Below are 22733 nucleotides of genomic sequence, written 5' to 3' on the forward strand. Positions count from 1 at the left end.
ATACCCATGAATGCCAGTAAAATAAGATAGCAAGAACCCAAGTTTTAATTATTTGGTTCATTAAAGAATGTTCTGGGTTTGGTGCTTTGCTTTTGAAATTTTGAACAATAACAAGTAAACATGGTTGATGAGGTTCCCCATGAACCCGTGAGGTTCATTCAGAAAGTCAGGGAACATGTTTCCATGACAGGGAAGAGGTCTTGACAGGGCAGCTGAACTTGGTTTCTTCACCTTCTTAATTTAAAGAAGGAGAAATCATGCACGGCTTCTTTCTGATAAGATGGCAGAGTGTTTAGATACTGCGGCCTCGTGGTAGCCAACCAAAGCTGTTTTTGTCTTTTTGTTTTAAACATCTTTTCTAAGATCGCAGGACAATTCTAGACATTAAGAACTTCAAGTACTGTAGATGTACCCCATCAGCGAGCTGCTGGTTAGTGGAGGAACTGGACTTGGTGTAGACCGTGTTACTGCTTGCTACAGGAAAGCACAAAGGCATTATGAAGTTTTACAGTGAGTGATTATCTTGGCCATTTCTCTTCTGATGGCAAAACCCTGTTGGACATTGATAATGTAAAATGCTGTAAGTCCATTTCCCTTGTTTAGTGGTGGGACAGACTTCATGAAAGCTGCGTGGCGTTGGCTGTAGTGAGTAGGCCTCAAGTTGTGAGCTTGGCTATTGCAGTAGTCCAGGAGAGGAGAGCCGGAGGCAGTGTAGAGTGGTGTCTGTGATGGGCTGGAGGTTGGTCCCTTCCATAGTCGTTCCCTCTGGTGTTCAATGGGTGGACTGATAAGCTGGATTGCCTGCATGTGTAGGTCGTCTGCAAACTGCTGAGAACTGCGAGTTCTCAGCACGCGCATCAATTTATAAGACGTTGTTTCGGGACTTGGACTATATGTTTTTTTTTGCGCTGTATGTTAACGTGCTATCTTGTATGTGCCTTGTACTGTGTATGACTGTTGGTACTGTGTTTTGCACCTTACCCTGGAAGAACACTGTTTCGTTTGGCAGTATTCGTGTATGGTTGAATGATAATTAAACTTGAACTTGATATTTACTGAAGTGAATTTCTGGACATTTGGTTAAATACTTTATACTTTATTGTCGCCAAACAATTGATACTAGAATGTACAATCATCACAGTGATATTCCCGCTCCCGCTCCCTGGATTACAAATCAATAGTAAATATTAAACATTTAAATTATAAATCATAAATAGAAAATAGAAAGATGGAAAGTAAGGTAGTGAAAAGAAAAACGAGAGGCAGGTCCGGATATTTGGAGGGTACGGCCCAGATATAGGTTTCAGATCAAATATGATCTGCATCATATCAATTAACGTGTAAATTCTCTAGGTCCTAATCATTGTCTTTAATATGGGAAGTGGAAAGGGACTGCAAATGATCTTGTGCATAAATCACAAATAGATAAACATAGCAAGTACTTAGCAGAGCAGATGTCAAATTGGCCATACTGCAAAGGGGGCTGGAGTTTAAAAATGGGGAAGTTTTGTTGTAGTTGAATAGGGTGTAGGTGAGGCTACTCCTGGAGTACTGTTTTGCAGACAGTCCAAAGAAAAAGATTCCCTGGCTAATTCCTGGAATGAGAGGATAATCCAGTCAAGAGAAACTAAACAGATTAGGTCTAATCATAAGCAGGAGAAAATCTGCAGATGATGGAAATCCAAGCAACACAAACAAAATGCTAGAGGAACTCATCAGGCCAGGCAGCATTTATGGAAAGGAATCCGGTCAACATTTTGGACCGTGTCCTTTCGGCAGATTAGATCTATATTCTTTTAAGTTTAGGTGAATGAGGGGTAATCTTAGCATGTAAAATTCTAAGGAATTATAAGGATTGCGATACTTTTACTAGTGGATATTGTTTCAAGGGATGGCCAATTATAACTGAGATACATGGCATTTCTTAGAAGGGTGGTAAATCTCCCCTTTTGAAGTGTTTAAGGTGGAGCTCGATAAACTTCTGAAAGATTGGGGGATCAGACACAGCCTGTGTTGAGGCCTCATCTTGAATCGTGTGGCAGGCTTGAGGAGTTAGGTGGTTTACTATTTTCTTGTGTTCTTGTATTCTTTATAGATAGTTCTTCAGGGTCAAGATAATACGCTTCTATGCCAGTCCTGGTGGGTTTTTAGCATAGGTGAAGAGTGGGGCAGGAGTTGCTTGATGGGATGGATGAGTGGATTGTTCAGTGGAATATTAAACAAGTATTAAGGAGATGAATTTTTTTTATCTTGGAACTTTGTCAATATTGGTACAACAAAATTCCTTGTCATTCGTCAAAAATACGTGCTAAAATTTAAAAATAGTTAGAATGAAAGGCTCACATTGTTAATATTTTTAGAAAACGTTTATTAGTATATGGTGAGTTATTGTAATATGATGTATTAGTGTGTATGACTTAAACATGATCTGTTATTTTTGACTACAGTCCATGATTATCAGTCGGGTTAAATGCAGGGTTGTGGCAGTAGACCTGCGAGGCCATGGTAAGTTTATTTTATAATAACTTCTGTTAAAAGGCATATTTTACTTTGGCTGCTAAGAATGTTTGTTGTTAGATTTGATAAAGAAATTACTTTTACTTTTCTCTTTAAAGTAGGAAAGTTTTGTATATTCATGTTTCATAGTTTTAGAAAACAATGAATGATGCCTTTTAGGAATGTGCACTGCCCCTCCCTTCTCAGAAAGCAAATGTGGGAAGCACAAAGTTTAGCTATAAGCAATTATTTTTTTCTCATATCCCTCCATCACTTGCTTCTTTCTTTTCTGCCCAATTCACCCCACCCCCTAAATTTCGGTATAATTCTTAGCGTTTACAAAGACTCAGAATGCCTATTTAGTGTTTCCACTTCATGATCCCACTACCTCTTTCATCACTCACTATACAACTCTTCTATATCCAGGGATTTCCCTTCGAAATACTAGAAGACTCTTAAAAACTCCTGTTACTAATTGTGGATGACAGAACATGTTATGGAATCTTCTCCCACTCCCGCAATTGTTTTGACTTTTGTCTTTTTAATTGCTGTTACTGGTTGGTGCTAGATCATTGAGTTATCAGCTCCGGATTTGTCCGGATTTTGAGGCACATTTGTGGTAATATGCTGAGGTAAAGATCAAATTCTGATTGGTCGAGTTCTTGATGCTTTGGTGTATCTTATGACATATTTCCGAATTAGACCGCAAAACTAAACAGCGAGCACTGTGCCTTTTGTTTATATTACAAAACAAAGTAACTTTAAACTGCATGAATTAAACTATTAGACTTGTGGAAATAGCTAATGGGAAATATAAGCTGATGTCATAGGTTATCTCCTAACAATAAATATCAGGCTTCCTGAATTTTTGGCTAGCCATTGTCTTGATTATAGCAAAGAATTTTATTTTAAAGCACCTATTGAACCAACAATTGATTGTAGATTGTTCTCTTAGTAACTTGGGAACTATTTCTTTATAAAGTTGTAAAGTATAGTAAATCATGAAATTTCTGGCAGTTTAGAACTTTGTGTTAAAGTAGTCTATGTCCAATCAAACTTGGAGAAAGTTACTTTAATATTGTTAGACAGCTAAATTTTGACTTGATGTTCCTAGAACGTAGGGCTGCACAGAATACTTGTAAAGCACAATGAGTCAGTGGGAGGAATTTTGAAAGATAGGTATGTTGAAGTGGGGAAAATTATGTGGGGTTGACTCTTTGATATCCCAACCTAGTGTTGCTTTTTATTTCTCCTAGGGTATATTGCAATATTTGAGAACTTGGGAAGCAAATATTTCCAGATACTTATCAGGGCATAGATTTATGTAGCATGGAATCAGACCCTTCCACCACCAAATCAGTTCCAGCTACGAAGCACCCATTTACACTAATCCACTTTTGTTGTCCCCACATTCCCATCAACTTGCCCCACATTCTGCTACTTGCCATTCTGCTGCACACTGGGGACAAGTTACAGTGGCCATTTAACTTGCCGATCCACATCTTTGTAATGTGGTAGGAAACTGGAGTTCCCAGAAGAAACCTGCATGATCACAGTGACAATGTGCAAATGCTACAGAGGCAACATCAGAAGTCAAGATTTGAGCCCAGATCTGTGAAGATGCGAGTCAGGAGATCCAATAGTTGTGCTTAAGAATTGTGCTGCTGGGACTTAGTAGTGCTGGTCATGGCTGAATTGATTTATAGAAATCTGATTTTATGCAGATGTTCTCCTTTAATTTAAAGCATTTTTCAAGCTAGTAATAAAATGTTTCAGGCTGTTCATTAATGAGGCAATGCAGTATATATTCAGTTAGTTTAATTATGGATATTGTTAGGGTGATTATTCAGTGAAATGGAAGAATGCTTGTAAAATATGGATAGCTATAGAAAATAAATATTTCTGATTTATGGAGAAATCTGCATATGGATAGCTCTCAAGAATGAAACTCATAACCTGGTGATTTTCTGTATTGAATTCACAATGACATTTTCCTTTAGTATGAAATACTAGCTGATTTTCAGTGTTTTCCCACAGATAAGTAGTCGGGGAGAGTAACCCATTGACATTGTGTATGGTGGATGCACTGACAGTATCATTCCAACATCTGTCCTCCCACACTGACTTGCAAAATAAACAGTTTGTTACTTATTTGTTTATTTGGTACATGGAACAGGAAGAGGCCCTTTGGCTCACAGTGTCTTATGCCAATCATGATGCCATTTTAAACTAATCCCAATTGCCTGCATATGGTCTATATCCACATTCCCTCACTGTTCATATGCCAGATTAAACACCTCTGAAGTGTTGCTGTTGTATTTGCTTTCATCTCTTTTCCTAGCAGCAGGTTCCCAAGGGTGTAGGTATTTGGAATTAAAAATCTTACCTTGTTAATCTCCTTAAATCTTGTTAAATTCCTCTCACCTTAATGCTATGCCCTCTGGTATTTGATATTTCAACCCTGGGAGAAAGACTATTTATACCGCTCATCATTTTATATGTTGTTGTCAGGCTGCTCTGTAGCCGCCTGTGCTTCAAAGAGCACAGTCTTTCATAAACATAATGGTGCAAAATGCTTTGTTTTAAAAAAAAATCAGGGAATGGGTGCAGATAAGGATAAAAGTGTTAAATTCTGGAGATAACGGGATGCATAACCTTGAAGTTAAATATGACACCAAGGTTGTGAGCGATCTGAAATAAAAATAGGAAATGCTAGAATTGTTCAATAGGTCAGGCAGCAATGGGAAAAGAGCAACAGAATTAATGTTTCAGTCAAAAACTCTTCATAACAGGAAAGAGAGAAAATGAGGTAGTTTCATGTTGCGTGGTGGTTAGGAAGAGATGTATATGTCAAAGGTAGTATCTGGTAGAGTGAGAGCAGGGTTACTATGAAGAGCCAGGAATGCGATTATTTGTTGATAGATTAATGAAGAAAGGGAAAACACAAAATAGTAAAATCTGTGAAGAGTACAAAGAATAAAAAATCAGACGTGTAAGAAATACAAAGCAGATAAGGCAGTACTAATGGACAGAGAATAACTAAATTAATATAGTTAGTGGATAATCTATAGCAGAATAGGCCAGTTCTAGTGCAAACGTAGAAAGAAAGCAGATACCTGAAATAGTTGAATTTGATACTGAGTATGGAAGGCTGCAATATTAGGACACAAGATAAGATGCTGTAGTTCAAGTCTACTTAGGATCTGATTTGTAACATTGCAGGAGATCATAGGATCACAGGCAGGTGGATCACCACAGGAGTGGGATGGAAAATTAAACTGACGGGCAAGTGGGAGCTTGGGATCACCCCGTGATTTAATGGAGAGATTCCACAAAATAGGTCAACCAATTATGTTTTTTTTTCAATACGTGGGAAACAAATCTCAAGTGTCAGATGTAAAGCACCAGAACCGGATTGAATAATACTAGTGGTGCAAGTGCATTGTTGGTTTGCCTGGAAAGAGAGTTTGGACCCCTGGATGATGGGAAGGGATGAAAGGACAGGTACTTTATCTCTGTGGTTAATGGGAAAGTGTCATTGGAATACTTGATGGAGGTGGAAGAATAGATCAATGAATCATGAAAGAAGCAATCCCATTGAAGAACTAGAAGTGAGGATGGGAGGGTGTATTTGATTTGAAAATTGCAAAATATAACCCATTTAAAGCAGAGGTTGGTGGAGGTGGGAAAAAGAGGATTGGAAATGAGAGGAGACTTGATAGGGGTGATTATGATGAGAGGCATAGATAGAGTGGGCAACCTGCACTTTTTTTCCCATGGTGGCAATAGACATATTTTTAATGTGAATGCAGGAAAGTATGGGGGAGATGTCAGCAGTAGTTTTTTACACACAGAGAGTGGGAAGTGCGTGGAACTGGGTGGCGGTAGAGGCAGATATATTAGGGATATTTAAAAGACTCTTAGACATATGGATGAAAGAAAAATGAAAGACTATGTGGGAGGGATGAGCTGGGCTTTGTTAAAAGGTCAGCACAACGTCGTGGGCCAAAAGGCCTATACTGCATTGTACAATTCTATGTTACATAATAAATTTAGATAAAATGGATACAAAAAAAGATGTTTGGACAAAAAAAGGGTGTATGTAGGAGAACTTCACACTGATAATGATTTATAACTGCTGCCTATCAATATTGTGGAAGAGGAGGTGATTAAGGGTTTTAAAAGGATTATGTGATTGTCTGAGGTGATAGGACTAATCAGGATGCTATATAAAAGTGGCTTACAGTGATGATTATTGGCTGATCATACAAACCAGGAAGTCATGTCAGAGCTGCATATAACGTAATAGCAGGGTCGCGGTTGGCCACTCGTTAAGAGTTCTGAAAGGATGTGATGGCTCAAGCAAGGTAATAGAGAAGATTTGCTAGGATGTTACCAGGACTTCAGAAGGTTGAGAAAAGATTGTTAAGATGGAGATATTCTCTGTGGAACTGAGAGAAGGTTTAACTGATGTGGATGAAATTATTTGATTCCAAAATAGGGTGAATAGGAATGACAATTTTAAAAAATTTATATTAGTGGATAAGTCAATATCTGGAAGATGTGGGTTCAATGTGATCGGTAAAAATTCAAAGGCAAGTTTGTTTTCCCATCCCAAGAGTTTGGGGGAGGGGGATCTGAAACTTGCTGTATATATGTGTGGTAAAGGCATAAACTCTTAAAAATACCTGGATGAATATCCTATGCTATGACTGACAAGGATGTGGAACAAGGTTGGCAAGTGGAACTAGACTAAATGACTCCCTTCTTTTGTTTGCTATGGACATAGTCAAACGGGTTCCTGTGCGCACTATATTTTGGTGAGGTCAATACTGGAACATTCCTACTGCAGACTATATTAACTCCTCCCTTTTGCCCAGGTTCTGTAATTTTTTTGGTAGTTTTCTGTTCATTAAATTGTGGAAGCCAAACTGCATCAAAATCAAATGATTTATTCTTTTTACTATGAAGATGGGAAACCAACTGTTATGAAAACATTTAACTGATGGTTCTATTTATCTTCCAGGTGATACAAAAGTTGTAAACAGTGAAGATCTTTCTGCAGAAACCATGTCCAGGTACAAAAACAGTAAAATAATTCCTTTCGTGTTGTAAATGATTCAGCTACTCAATAGCAAATTGTTTATTTCCCACCAGTGTATTTTTGCTCTGTGTTACTGCAAGGTCATTAGGATCTTTTCATAGTTTCTTAGCAATCTGTGAAATTTTCTTGTGAAGTGGGTTGCTCCATCTGTTGACAAGATCTCCCATGGTGAGGTACATCCTGACTAGCAGTGTGCATCTTGAGTGTGAAATGCAAGTGTTCCAGAAACATTGTCAAACACTTAATAAATAATGCATTCTTTTAGTATGACCAAAACTGTATGGAGTTCTCCATTTACTTTTTCATAGTTAGATTTGCAACAACACTTCCAGCGGATCATGTCTGTGGATTCATTATGATTGTGGTTTCAAAGTTTAGTTATTGATTGGGTGAAATTGAAACTGTTAAAAAAACAAATTTTCATAGTTATTCTTTGTGTAATTATTACTTAAATAATATTATCCCATTTAGTTGGATCATGCCTATTAACCATCTCATATCTATTTATTTCCCTTTGCTCAATGTTCTTTGATGACTGTGAAGAGAAAAATAAACCATTGATCTGAGTACTGGAAATTTTAAATGAGTCAAAATCCTGTGACTCTTACTGGAGAGAGTTCCAGACTTTTTTTTTCTGGTCTTTGTATGCAAATGTTAGTTTCACTCTTAAATCTGCCAACTCTAATTTTAAGATCATAATCTTTGTACGGGATTTGCCAATCAGTGGAAGTAATTTCCTTTCTATCTACACAATGGAATTTGCTTTTAACTTTACTGACCCTATTTAATTACCTTTCAACTATTAAAATTTATTAATAGAAATCATATTTATGCCTTGCCCTCATTATTCAACACTGTGTCATTTTTTATGTTAAGTATACACTGTAGAGCTGGAAAATAATTGCATTTTATCTGACTGGCATTACTAAACAATTGAGTGCTGCACTGGATTCTTAGCCTGAGCTTGAAAGGTAATAGTAGTTCAGCAGGATTACTGAGGCAGGTGCCATTCCTACTAGACTCTGAGAAAGAGCCACTGTGTGTATTTCAAAAATAAAAGCAGAAATTGCTGAAAATATTCAATTGCTGGACAGTTAACAGTGGAGGGAAAGAAACAATTATTTAATATTTCAGGTCAGTGATCCCTCATCAGAACTAAGAATAGGTTTTAAGCCTGCTGCTCTGCTGTGTCCCTGTTGGCTGTCAGTAGCCAACTGAAGGTGGTGTTGCTAAAGATGGTGATGCTCCAGGTACGAAGTTAATCAGGTTTGTCTTTCATTTGCATTTGCTTTTTCTGTTTGCAGTTTCTTCCACTTAAGGCAGCAGCTTTTTACGAGATATGCTTGCATGGAAGGAACAAGAAGGGGAAAAGCAGGCACTAGGAAAATGGACAGGACTGAACTGTTATAAATATTTTCAAAATTAGTTTAGTGTTTTTTTTGTAATGACCTTTCTTTTGTGTTGTACTGTGGTGGATGCTGATACTCAGTGGCAGCAAAATAGTAAGGAATGGCCTGTTTATTTTTGGTACTTCATGAGCAAATCTGTAAGAAACAATAATCACTTGCCATCTGGGTTTATTCTGAACCCAGATAAGAGTAAGTGGATTGTGTATGTACCCAGTCCCAATCTGCCTGTCTTTGAAATACAGGTGCTGGCTAATAAATAACAATTCTGACATTAAGCTCTGTATTAGTTCTGATTCAGCAGCCTATTTTTAAGTGAACATGCTGCAGTTGATAGTTTAACAATTAACCATCAGCTACAGTCAGTTGTATTTGACTGTCCTTGATTGAGTATTCCTAATTTGGACTCTCTTCCCTATTAATAATACTTCCCCTTCCTTTAAGATTATCCATAAGACAGAATATTTAATTATGTCATTGTTCAGTAGAGCAGATTTTAAAACATTTAGTATTATCTAGACATTTGTGATTATAAAAATTAAATTTTCTGAGAAATTCTGTTGGTTAAATGCCAGTACAATACTCTAATTGATAAATATAAGAACTGTAGTTTTCCTGTGTGTTCTCTATTGTACTTGCAAAATCAAAAGCAGAACAGTTAATAAGTACAGTTTAGAATTCTTGCTGTAATACGGACATTAGTTTCATGGAAATTGCTGTCCACGTCACTGCAGAATTTTTCATCACACTGAAATGGAAATGTGCTGCAAAATTGCAGAAATACTCAAAGGGCAGGATTAGCTTTAATTTAAAATTAACTCTAGACTAAGCAAATAAACTCTTCTCAGACTTCCCACTGGGTACAAGTGTCGATTATAACCGATGCTTCAATGACAAACGCTACCATCTCATGAAGATGACAGAATTTATCATTAAAGTGTCAGTTATAATTGATACCTGTACCCAGTTGGAATCCCAAAAGTATTTATTTGTTGTATACACCAGGAAAGCACGAGATCCTTTTCTAAACTAGACACTTAAACTACAATTAAAATGTATTATAAATAGTTTAGGTCTGTTGTCTTGTTAAGCCTGTTAATTTCTAATTTCAATATTACTTTTTAAAAATATTTAAGAATTCCTTTTGATCTTGAAACCTCAAGTTTTTTTTATTTTAGAAGCTTTTAGAGAATTTCACTGGCAGTAAACGAACTTTAACTGTTAGTTTTCATCTTTTCCAGATTCCAGAATGAAATAAGGTCATTTCTGTGTATTTATATACATCAAAAATGCAAGAAAGTGAAGTCATAAGCTTACCTGCAGCATTGAAAGATGCTTTATTTCTATATTAATGTAGCATGCAAATTTATTTTTATCAAGCTTAAACCACCTTTCCAGCTCTGGAAGTGGGAGAAACATGTTAATGTTTGATCTAAGATTGGCTGATAAATGTTTTGTCTGTATAGTACTCAGTTTAATTCTAAAGGTTAACACATTCATATAACAAATGCAAATCAAAAAATGTGTACATTGAATTAGAAAAGACTGCCATGGGATAAATATCTTGACAGTGGGCTGTTTAGCACATTGTATCAAGATTTGATAACCCAACTAATGTTGTAAGGGTAAAACAGTTTGTAAGTCAGCTTTGTTGAGAAGAGTTTTGTATATATTTTTTAAAAATCTGTATACTTTTCCTTTACAGAGACATTGGAGATATAATTGACACATTGTATGGTGCAGATGCTCCCCCAATTCTGTTGATTGGCCATAGTATGGGTGGAGCAATAGCAGTTCATTCTGCAGTAAATAACTTTGTGCCATCTCTTCTGGGTCTCTGCGTGATTGATGTGGTAGAAGGTGGGTTATTTCTATTACTACATCGTACTTAAAGTACAGTACTGTGCAAAAAAAAGTGTTGGGTGCCCTGGTGTTTTTAATATAAATTTTGTTATGGATGTTTTTTTTTCTTCTGCATTGTCTTCTGCAAATTTTAGATTTCCAAACATTCATTTTCCAAAAAATTAAACGTTACACAGAACTTTTTGTATGTCGTTAAAGTAACATTTTTTAAAAAACTTGATTACTTTGTAGGTATATAGCCCAGTGCATGATTAGACAAAGATAATAAACAGGATGCTCATGGTCAATGACATCATGAGTTGAATGAACTAAACTGATTAACTGAAACGGAAACAGGTGTAGAAGGAATCAAACCGGGCAAAGGACAACCAAACTAAAAGGTGACGGTGTGGCAGATGTAACAATTTACCCCTCAAATCATCAATATTTACACCATGGCAAGTGTGAGCGCAGCATCATGACACAAGGTGGTCATCCTACTTCAGCAAAGTCTCTCCCAAGCAGAAATTTCATGGCAGACAAGAGTTTCAAGATGTGCTGTCCAAGCTCAAAGCACAAAGAAACAGGCAAGATTGAGGACCAGAAATGCAGTGGTTGGCCTTAAAAACTGAGTGCAGCAGACGAGAGATACATCAAACTGATGTCCCTTCTAAATCGAAAGAAGTCCAGCACTGCTATCAACTCTGAACTCACAGAAAGCACTGGGACCCAAGGACACCCCTCTATAATCCGAAGAAGTCTTGTCAGAAGTTGCCTTCATGGAAGAGTTGCTGCCAAAAAGCCATTCCTCTGAAGTGGAAAGAAAGCCAAGCAATTTATCTATGCATAAAATAAGGACTGGGGTGCTGAACAATGCAGCATGTTCTGGACTGCCAAGTCAAAATTTGAAATTTTTGGTTCATATAGGAGGCATTTTGTCCATAGAAGAGTTGGAGAGCACTACATGGATGAGTGTCTGCAACCAACAGTGAAACACGGTGGAGGTTCCTTACGGGCTGTATTTCAGAAAATGGAGTTGGTGATCTGATCAAAATTATAGGAATCCTCAATACTGATTCTCATTGAGCACACAATACCATCAGGAAGGCATCTGATCGGTCCCAACCTCATTCTGCAGCAGAAAAATTATTCCAAACACACAGCCCAGGTCATAAAGAACTATGTTCAGTGAAAAGAAGAACAAGAAGTTCTGCAACAGATGGTATGACTTTCACTGAGCCCTGATCTCAACATTATCAAGGCTGTCTGGGATTACCTGGAGAGACAGAAGCAAGCGTGTCAGCCAAACTCTGCAGAAGAACTGTGGCAAGTTCTCCAAGATGCTTGGAACAACCTACAAGCTGATTTTCTTATAAAACTGTATGACAGCGTATCTAAGAGAATTGATGCAGTTTTAAAAGCAAAGGTGGTCACACCAAATATTGATTTGATTTGGCTTTTTCCTGTTACTGCTCTTTATAGTATTTTTTTGATATTTAGAAACTTTTAATTTCATTATTTTTGAAAGCATCTTTGCTTTATAGAATTTTTTTTCTGTGCCTAAGACATTTGCATAGTAATGTAGTGTTTCTTTTAAAAGTAGGTCTCATCAGATTCTTTGAGTCACGGTTTCTGTAAACCACCGAATGACAATTTTTACTGTTGCATATGTATAAATAATTTTCATAGCATTCTGTAACATGTTTTAAAAACATTCCTAGGCACAGCAATGGATGCTTTAAACAGCATGCAAACGTTCTTACGGAGTCGACCTAAAGTATTCAGCTCTGTTGAAAAAGCTATTGAATGGAGGTGAGATTTCTTTACTTTTCTGAGTGCAAGTAGCACCACCATCTCTCTATATACATGTAGGGTGTCTTTCTGCTGCACCACCCCTTCCTTTAATCAGTCTATCATTCATTTGTCATGAACCACAGGTATATGAGTTACTCCTCTTTAAGGAAGAAGTAACTTTACAGCCGAATGAGTCAACAATCTTTTCATCCAAGTGCCGGATCAAGCAGGATGTTGCAATCTGATTAGAACCGTGGGGAAAAAATGCCCAAGTTGCTGTCCCATCCATAGCAAGTGTCATCTTGGGTTGGAAGTTGGGCATTTTGAAAGTTTTTGAACTGAAAATCAAACCTAAATCACATAGGAAAAAATCTTTAAGAAAATCCAGGTAATTCCTAATTGGGAATGATTGAAAAATGAGTATTAAGCCAATAAAAGTTAACTAGTGGTGGTAAATGGTATTTTGTATAGAATTTTCTTTGTTATTCATTTTTGAGAACTTTACTGGGGACGTTTGAATTTATTATCCATGCTTGATTACCTTCAAGGGTGGTGGTAAACCGTAGTCCTTTTGATGAAGGCACCCCCATCCTGTTGGGTATTCAATTCTAGTAAAGTGACAGCAAATTATTTTCCAGTGTGTAACTTGGAAAGAAGCCAGCCTCAGTGGTAGCCCCTTCCATATCCTGCCCTTGTCCTTCTCAGTGGTAGGGGTGGAGAGCTTGTGAGGAACTGTCAAAAAGGAATTTTGGTGAGCAGTTGTTGTGTATTATGTTCATCACTGTCAACACTCTTGCTTTATGACTCAAGCCCCTTTGACAGCATTTTTGATTTCATATTTGCCAGTTGTAAATAGATCACAGTGATGTGCATGAATAATTTGGAGGAAAATAACTTGCACCATTATTAGTTATTGGGCTACACTTCATGCTATTGAGCTGTTTGGAAGTTAGTCATTGCAATTGGCAGTAATCATTTGTGGAAGAAATGCTGAGAGGTCGAAGCAAGTCTTAGTTTTATTGGATTTGGTGCTTTTATCTTCAATGTTACAGGAAGAATAAAGGATTCCTTACTTACAGATTTCACGCTCAAAGGAGCATTGCTTAAAGAGGGCTTTAACTTGCAGCAATGTATCGACTCAAGCAAATACAGTTCACTGAAGTGCCGGAACAAGGAAGATCAATTTTATCAGATGGATTTTCAGAAATATATAACTTGCAACAAATCAGTTGCTACATGAAAGTCATGTACTTTTCCCATAGCTGACAGAAGTACTGTTGTTCTGCAAGTGAAATATGAAAAACATCATATTTGCATGGCTTGTTCTCCAATTTTCAAAGTTTTCAATTGTGTATCTTTTCCTTATGGATACAACGAAGTAGGAACACAAATAATTGTAGCACCCAGGTTAAGATCTTTACTGCTATGCTGTAGGTATTTCATTTTAGCAGTTCTGTACTATACTTTAAGACTGTTTGTGTTTGAGCTGAGGTAAGGCACTTGGTTGTTCATCTAAGGAATGTGGTGTCAGCCAGTCAGGATGGTGGAGTTGGAAGAAGTTTCTAGATAACACTGGGCGAAGAGGTTTTTTGAGGGACACTGGTGTGTGTCAAAGTCTTTTTGGTGGGAGCTGGGAGAAGACAGGAGGGTTGATGGTTGAGGAAGCCATCCCTGTTATACAAGGTGCTTTGTGCAGATGAATGGCTTCAGGGGGGAAGGACCAATAGTCCCATGGGAAAGCCTGTTTATTCAAGATGGATTTTGAGCCATGTTCAGAAGATGATGTGTGCTTTCACACAGACTGAGTGTCCAGCGCATGAGTTAGATGAGCTCCAACATTTGTCTGTTTAGTTATGATAGAAACATAAAAACCTACAGCACAATACAGGCCCTTTGGCCCACAAAGCTGTGCCGAACATGTCCTTACCTTAGAACTACCTAGGCTTACCCATAGCCCTCTATTTTTCTAAGCTCCACGTACCTATCCAAGAGTCCTATCATTTCCGCCTCCACCGCCGCCGGCAGCCCATTCTACGCACTCACCACTCTCTGCATAAAAAAACTTACCCCTGACATCTCCTCTGTACCTACTTTCAAGCACCTTAAAACTGTGTCCTCTCGTGCTAGCCATTCCACACAATCAATGCCTTTCATTATGTTGTACACCTCTATCAGGTCACCTCTCATCCTCTGTCGCTCCAAGGAGAAAAGGCCAAGTTCACTCAACCTATTCTCATAAGGCATGCTCTCCAATCCAGGCAACATCCTCTGCACCTTTTCTATGGCTTCCATGTCCTTCCTGTAATGAGGCGACCAGAATTGAGCACAGTACTCCAAGTGGGGTCTGACCAGGGTCCTATGTAGCTGTAACATTACCTCTCGGCTCTTAAACTCAATCCCACAGTTGATGAAGGCCAGTGTACCGTATGCCGCCTTAACCACAGAGTCAATCTGCGTAGCAGCTTTGAGTGTTCTATGAACTCGGACCCCAAGATCCCTCTGATCCTCCGCACTGCCAAGAGTCTTAACATTAATGCTATATTCTACCATCATATTTGACCTACCAAAATGAACCACCTCACACTTATCTGGGTTGAACTCCACCTGCCACTTCTCAGCCCAGTTTTTCATCCTATCAATATCCTGCTGTAGCCTCTGACAGCCCTCCTCACTGTCCACAACACCCCCAACCTTTGTGTCATCAGCAAATTTACTAACCCTCCACTTCCTCATCCAGGTCACTTATAAAAATCATGAAGAATAGGGGTCCCAGAACAGATCCCTGAGGCACACCACTGGTCACCGACCTCCGTGCAGAATATGACCCATCTGCAACTACTCTTTTGCCTTCTGTGGGCAAGTCATTTGGCCCTTTTATTTATTTTTTGCTTTTCTTTGATAACTGGTTAAGTTAACATTCTTAAATATATGTTCTTTATAATGGTAGGCATTGTACCATCTATTATTGCTTGCTGAGGGCGATTGCGGGGGGAGGGGGGATGCTATAAATCACACAGCATTCACACAATTCGGGTGGACAAGACATCCCAACCTCACGGGTTTGGTGGGATCAAAGTCATATACACCCTAAATGTATGGAGCCTGAGAAAGGTAGTTTCCTCGTCGCGGAGTCCAGTGGCTAACAAACTGCAATTCCAGAGACTCCGAGTAAAAGAGGGTTTCATAGGTTTTTACTAAATTGCCTATCTTCCCTGCATTGGTCATGCATGTACTGTAGTAGAAACAATCTAGAGTCTGCATTAATAAGAACAGGCAAGATATTCATTGAACAAAGTTATTTTATAGCAAAATATATTCATTGCCAAGATTTATGGTAACTACATGGCATTTTCTTTTGCAGTCACTGACTTAATCTTTTTTTTGAATAAACTCTTGGGCTTCCAGCTGGGTACAGGTATCTATTTTAATCAACAGTTCTATGACACACTCTGACATCTTCATCAGGGATGATGTCTGGGCAGGTCTAGTACAGTGGTATATATACTCAACTCTTGTCATCTGTCCCCCTCAATTGGTTAATCCTCATCCATTCAGGTTTCCACTGCCCCACCTCATTTACAGTTGAATTCCAGTTCTTAACAAATGGGATTATCCGGTTACAATACCACGTGCGCAGATGTAGCCAATGAGTTTCCTGTGATGAGATTTCTTCCAGTCCTGTACCATTAGAGTCTGCGATTTTATATCCCTGGGCTCCCTCTTGCTTCTCACCTAGCTGCTGCTGCTCAGTGCATTATCTGAAAACCTGTCATTAAATTCTACATGTACGTAGACAGCACCCATCTCTGCCTTATTATCATTTTTAACCTCTCTAATGGATTTAAATTATATAACCATATAACAATTACAGCACAGAAAATTGTCCTGTTATTTCTGGCATCAATAATTTTTTCCCTCAGTCCTCATTTTTGACACCTGGACGTTGTCCAAAGGTCATCAGAGGAGGCGCGCGGCCACTTCGGTGGTGATGTCTGTTATTTGTCAAGTAGGGGACCATGCACAATCCTGATTTGATGGAGAGAGACGTGAGAGTATGGTGGAACATCTGGAAAACTTCTGAAATGCCCGCTTCGCTGCTGCTGCTACTGTGTGGTAACCGGAATCGCCAGAGCAGAAGGCCCCGAAATCCTCAGCTTTGCGTGTTTCAACGGCCAGGACGAGGTGGAAGGTGCTCGGGAGGCTGTATCGGAGAGGCTGGTCGGAAGCTCAAAGTTTTCGGACGGATAGACTCAGTGTCGGCTGTGGTCGGTTGCTTCCAAGGCATCGGCAAGTTGACGGTGCCTGGAGGTTTATGGCAGGGAGTTTCTCCCTTTTGCCGCTGCTATTGGGGACTCGGAAGTCGATCGACTCGGGGACTTCTGAGATTTTATTTACCGTCCCCATGGTTTGTTCTTCATCAAATTATGGTATTGCTTTGCACTGCTGTAACTATATGTTATAATGATGTGGTTCTGTCAGTGTTAGTCTTTGGTTTGTCCTGTTTTCTGTGATATCACTCTGGAGAAACATTGTATCATTTCTTAATGCATGTATGCATTTCTAAATAACAATAAAAGAGGACTCAGTGTTCTCATAATCTAAAAAAATTATTTATTGCCCAGCCATAATTATTCTTGAAATAATAGTGGTGTACCATTGTCTTGAAGAGCTACAGTCCTTTTGATAAAGGTATTCCCACAGTGTTTTTGAGCACTGAGTGCAGGCTATAATTCCTTCTCTGTTTAAACATAGTGATTCTGGTACAAATTTCATTCTCTGAAGGGCTTGTATACCAGGTAGATCGCAGAAAGCAGCCATTGAGAAATTGTATCTGAGGCCATCAGCAACTTGTTTATAAAAACTTTTTTTTAGTCTGACATCTGTGTCTTTGTCGAGATATGGGCCTGAATTTTTACAAACATGAATTGTTAGCCAAGGCTGCAGAAAATAAATCAGAATACAATAATGATTGACCACCAAAAATATTAGTTGTAAGGATTGATGAAGTAATTGTTCAGATATTGCCACTGAGAAGTGATAGGTGTGCCACTTTCTTCCTGAGGCTGTGTGAAAACTGTTAAGTGAGAATAAGCTATGGACCAAGTAATGTGGATTCCTCTGATGTAATTGTGATGTACAGTACTGTGTAAAAATCTTAGGCACATGTATATAGCTAGGGTACCTAAGACTTTTGGACAATACTGTAGTAATTTTATATATTGCACTATACTGTTGCCACAAAAGAAACAGATTTCATGTGAGTGATGATAAACTTGATTTTGATATGGGTCTCGATTGTGGACTGAGCGTGGGAAGTAAGCAGGGTAGGGGAATCATGGTTAGAAAAGTGGAAGGGAGATGTGGGGGTGGGGGGAGCAGGAAGCACCAGAGAGACATTCTGTAATGATCAATAAACCAATTGTTTGGAATCATTGGTATCTCATGCTGGATATGTCTGCACCAATGCCATCCCCTTGTCCTTCCTGTCCCACATCCCTCCAGCACTTTACCCTCGCCATTCCCAATGTCCTTTGCTCGTGTTAGGTTTACAAACTCACTCTCTGCTCCACATTGATATATGTGCCTAAGGCTTTTGCACAGTATTCTATATACTTTCATTTCTGGCTTGTATGAGAATGATGAAACTGTTCATTGCTAAGGCTGCCAATTTTTTGTTTTGGAAGTGAAAATTGAATCTGGAAAGGTGGGTTTAGTTTATCGTCAGGATAAATTTTCAGTTTGAGGTAGCAATCTTCGATGGTGAAAGAAATAGGAATTTCCACGGCGTTAATTAACTAAAAACTACTATGCAGAATTTGTTTAACAATCATAAATTCTTCTATATCTATAAACTTTAAAAGGTTACAACTACATAATTGTTGCATGTTTAAAATTTTTTGAAATTCCCCACAGTACCTAGTTCCCATCTAGTTGTTGTACTTCAAAGTAAGCAGCATTAGCATACACTTTTGTCATGATGCCTGTAAGTCTATTATGAACAAATCAAAATTCTGCTATTTTTCAAGTCCAAAGATAAAAATTTCCTCTTTTAGAAGCAAATCCTCCTTGAGCACTTAATTGTCATTGAAGAAACTAAATAATTTCATACTCTATTAAATATACTTCAGCATGTAGAACCATACAGCACAGAAAGGTCCTTTTGACCCATGATGTTGTGCTGGCCAGTATAAGCTTACTCCATGCACAGTCTAGCCTTTCATTTTGATATAGCCCATAACCTTTTTTTTTCCACATTCATGTGCCTTTCTGAGAATCTTTTAAATGTCCCTATTGCATTAGCTTCTACTGTCAGCCCTGGAAGTGCATTTCAGGTATCCGTTATTCTCTGTTTTTAAAATAAAACTACTATCTCTGCAATCTCCCCTAAACGTTTCTTCATTTGCCTTAAACAATTTACTCTGGTATTGCCCATTGCAGCCCCGAGAAAAAGTTGCTGGCTGTCTATGTCCTTTATAATCTTATACATCTCTATCAAGTCACCTCTCATCCTCTGTCGCTCGAAGGAGAAAAACCCTAGTTCATTCAAGCTTCCTCAAAAGGTATGTTCTCTAATTCAGACAGCATCCTGGAAAATTACCTTTGCACCCTCTCTTTAAAACTATGAGCTATCCCCTCCAGTATTTGACTCTGCCTATGTGCCCCATCTATGCCTCTCATAGTTTGATATACTTCCATGTGCTGCCCTTCAACTTCCAAAGCTCCAGAGAAAACAATCCCAACTTTGTTTAACCTTTTCATTATAGCTAATACTCTAATCCAGGCCTGGACATCTTTTGCACCCTCTTCAAGGTCTCCACATCCTTTAATGAGGTGAGGAGAATTGCATACAATACTCCAAATGTGGCCTGACCACAGTTTTCTATCACTGCAATGGGATACCTCAACTTTTATCCTTAATGCTCGAAGCAGTGTAGCAAGTATGTCATGCACTTTCTTTACTACCTTATTCATGGGTTGCCGCTTTCTGAGAGCTATGGACTTGCATCCCAAGCCTCCTCTGTATATCAATGCTTGCCAGGATCCTGCCATTTACTATATATTTTCCTCATGCATCTGACCTTCCAAGGTGCAACAACTCACATTCGTTTGGATGAAACTCTGCCTTTTCTCTGCCTATTTTTCTATTTAGTTTATACCCAGCTGCATTCTTTTACAACCATCCTCATTATCCACAACACTACTATTTTTCATGTCATCAGAACACCACTGGGCACAAATCTCCATTCAGACAACACTCTACACCACTATCCTCTGTCTCATATGGCCAAGCCAATTTAAATCCACAATATCATGAATGTTTGTTGTCTCTGCCCAGCTGTACATTATTCTTCGGTCTTTTCTTGAGCCGTTCTGGAGTTTATAGTTCTCTGAATGCATATAATATCCTGCACAAAAGAATTCTCTTGTAGTTATGTACAATATTCAATTTCCATTTCTGAGGTGCATGTGAAAAAGGAAGATATATTTGAATTTCCTATTATAACTCTTGTACCAATGCTAACTAAAAATTAGGGGGAAAATACTTGAATTTTATCCTGAATTTGCAGTAGCTCTTCCCCTCTAGTGTGGAATTTTGCATCATTAGACTCATAGGTTTTTGCAGATTATAATCATTGCAGGCAGTCCTGTGATATGATGGGGTTGTGTTACTTAGAACTGTTTGTAACCTGGACTTTTCATAAGTAGGAAATGAACAAAATTAGTGTGTGGGAAGTGATCACAAACATACATGTTAGATGATGGAGCAGGTGCAGAAAGTGCAGACACCAGGCAACGTCACTGACTTGGTGAGTGAATCTATTAGGTCCCCAATCTTTGTGGATTGGGGTGGGATAAGAAGGCATGTTACAATGCTCCATTCCCACCCAGCAGAAGTACTACGCAGCCCCAGTGCGACTAGCATATCCATCCCTGTTCATCCTTCTAATCTCCCAAACACTTGTTCATGTATGCAGGAGTCTGTATGTCAGGTGTTCAATATTGTATTAGCTTTGGTGGCACAACAGACCACAGAAGCTGGAAATCTACAGCAACGCATAGGAGCTGAAAGAACTTAGTTGGTTAGGCAGCATCTATAGGAAGGAAGTGAACAATGTTTGGGTCAAAATCATTCATCATGACTGGCCTTGTTAGCTTTTATGTAGCCTTGCATCTTTTCTCACCAAAGCAACGGGAATAAGAAGACTCCATATTGAAAAATTTAGACCACATATCTATACTTCAAATATAATCAAATGATTTATGCACATTTGTACATGTGCAAATAAAAGTAATGTCTTGACTATTAGAAAATATGTTCTAAATTTGTTAGCTAACACGTCAGCTACTTAATACAGTGGCAGATAACAAGAACATAATGAAAAATATGTTTGAAAAATGTCATTTGGTATGAACACATCTTAAATAAGTATTGCTTTTACAGAACATAATCCCTGCAGTCTATTTGTAGGCCTGTAGCTTGCAACTCAAATTCAACAGTATGTTGAGAAATGACATCAAAGGGTGAGATCGCACATTTTGGAGCTAATTTCTTTGTGGAAAGCAAGAAGCAACTGATTTTAAAACTTATATATTCTGTGAGTTTACATAAAACTGACATATGGTGAATACAAGAGGAGCAGTTAGCTCCGTTGCATTTTCTTGGCATCGCTTATGGGGCAAAAGGAGGGTTAGAATAAAGAAGTGTATTGGGAATAGTTCATTTTAGCCAGGAATAAGATAGTAGTACAGGAGTCTGAAGACTCAACAATTCAGAAACAGCTTCTTCCATTCTACCTTCAAATATCTGAATGGGCAATGAATCCAACATTATTCCTTTTTTTTGTTTGCACTCTTTGTAATTTATTGTAATTTTGAGTTTTTGCACTACTGTTGCTGCAAAAAATGACGATATGTAAGATGGTGAAATAAGGTAGTGATAATTCAGATTTTGTTGAGAGTGTATTGTTAATGCCACTGGATTAAAAATCTGGAGCTGGTGTGGTCAAAGGGCAATATAAAAATTAAAATTTGGGTTAAAGAAAAATCTGGAAGTTAGAAGTTAACATTTGTCAAAGTGGTCTTGAAGTAGTAGGGTAAATGTTAATGGGCCATGTTCTTTAGGATGGAAACCTGGCATCCATCCTTAATCTGTCACCAATTTTGGTGTCATTTGTGTCTTTTTGAAGAGGCCTACTGAGGCTTCATTGCAGCTGGAGATCAGGGTCCAATTCTGGCCTCTAACTGATGCTGCCATCAATTGTCTTCAAAGAAAAAAGCTGTGCTACAGTAATATATCAGTGCAAAATTTAAGGGATCTTTAAATTACTCAGTCAGTTGATAACTCTTCTTTATTAAATTTTCTCATCCCTTTTTAGCTTGACAAGTTATGCTTCACATGTGGTTCCATGTGGACTACACCTTGCTTAAGTACTTCAGATTTTAGCTGGGCAATTAATATCTTAAGATCATTTATGAAGCCAATGTCAATCCATTTTACCGGGAAACTACTGGCACACGCTATATTCCAGGTTGTGTTCTGATCAGTATGAGGAATTTTGGAAGATTATTTTCTTCCCTTCTTTATTGGGTGGTGTTACAGCTGCTGCCCTGACTGAATTCAGTTGATTTTGAGATTCCTTGATTAACATGACTTGATATCACAATAAGTAATACAGCATATATACTGTAATAATTCCAGGATTGATGCATCAGTATTGCTTTGATGTGGTAGTTCCAGGTTGTATTGATAGAAAGTTAAATTGTTGAGATTCTTTCTGATACAGTTTTACTGACAACACCATCTGCCTGTGCAGGTGAATGTAGTAGATTTTGCAAGCATTCTTGAGAAAAATATGGGAGTATTATCCCTCAGTTCCTCCTAAAAAAAAATTGTCTTTCATTGTATCTTGTAGCCAGAGCCTTGCCTTGTCTGTTTACAAATCAGTAATTCATTGTTTGTGAAACGCTCTTGTATGTCCTGAGGATGTGAAACACAAAAGTACAATGTATCTCTTCTGTATTTTTGAGTTTTCCAAACTGAATATATAGCTGATGATTTCACTTCAAGAATTTAATTACTATTTATGTCT

At 38.2% G+C, this 22733-nt stretch overlaps 1 protein-coding gene across 2 annotated transcripts in view; it reads left to right on the plus strand.

Moving 5' to 3' along the window:
• ppme1 (protein phosphatase methylesterase 1) overlaps positions 1-22733 on the plus strand; it is a 78139-nt gene that overhangs the window by 30783 nt on the left and 24623 nt on the right. For both annotated transcript variants that reach the window (XM_063054452.1, XM_063054454.1), the window contains exons 5-8: positions 2448-2505; positions 7523-7574; positions 10712-10866; positions 12570-12660. In XM_063054452.1, coding sequence (XP_062910522.1) covers positions 2448-2505; positions 7523-7574; positions 10712-10866; positions 12570-12660 — 356 coding nt within the window. The remainder of the gene's footprint in view (positions 1-2447; positions 2506-7522; positions 7575-10711; positions 10867-12569; positions 12661-22733) is intronic.

Source organism: Mobula hypostoma, chromosome 7 (genome assembly GCF_963921235.1).
Source record: "Mobula hypostoma chromosome 7, sMobHyp1.1, whole genome shotgun sequence".
Taxonomy (NCBI): Eukaryota; Metazoa; Chordata; class Chondrichthyes; order Myliobatiformes; family Myliobatidae; genus Mobula; species Mobula hypostoma.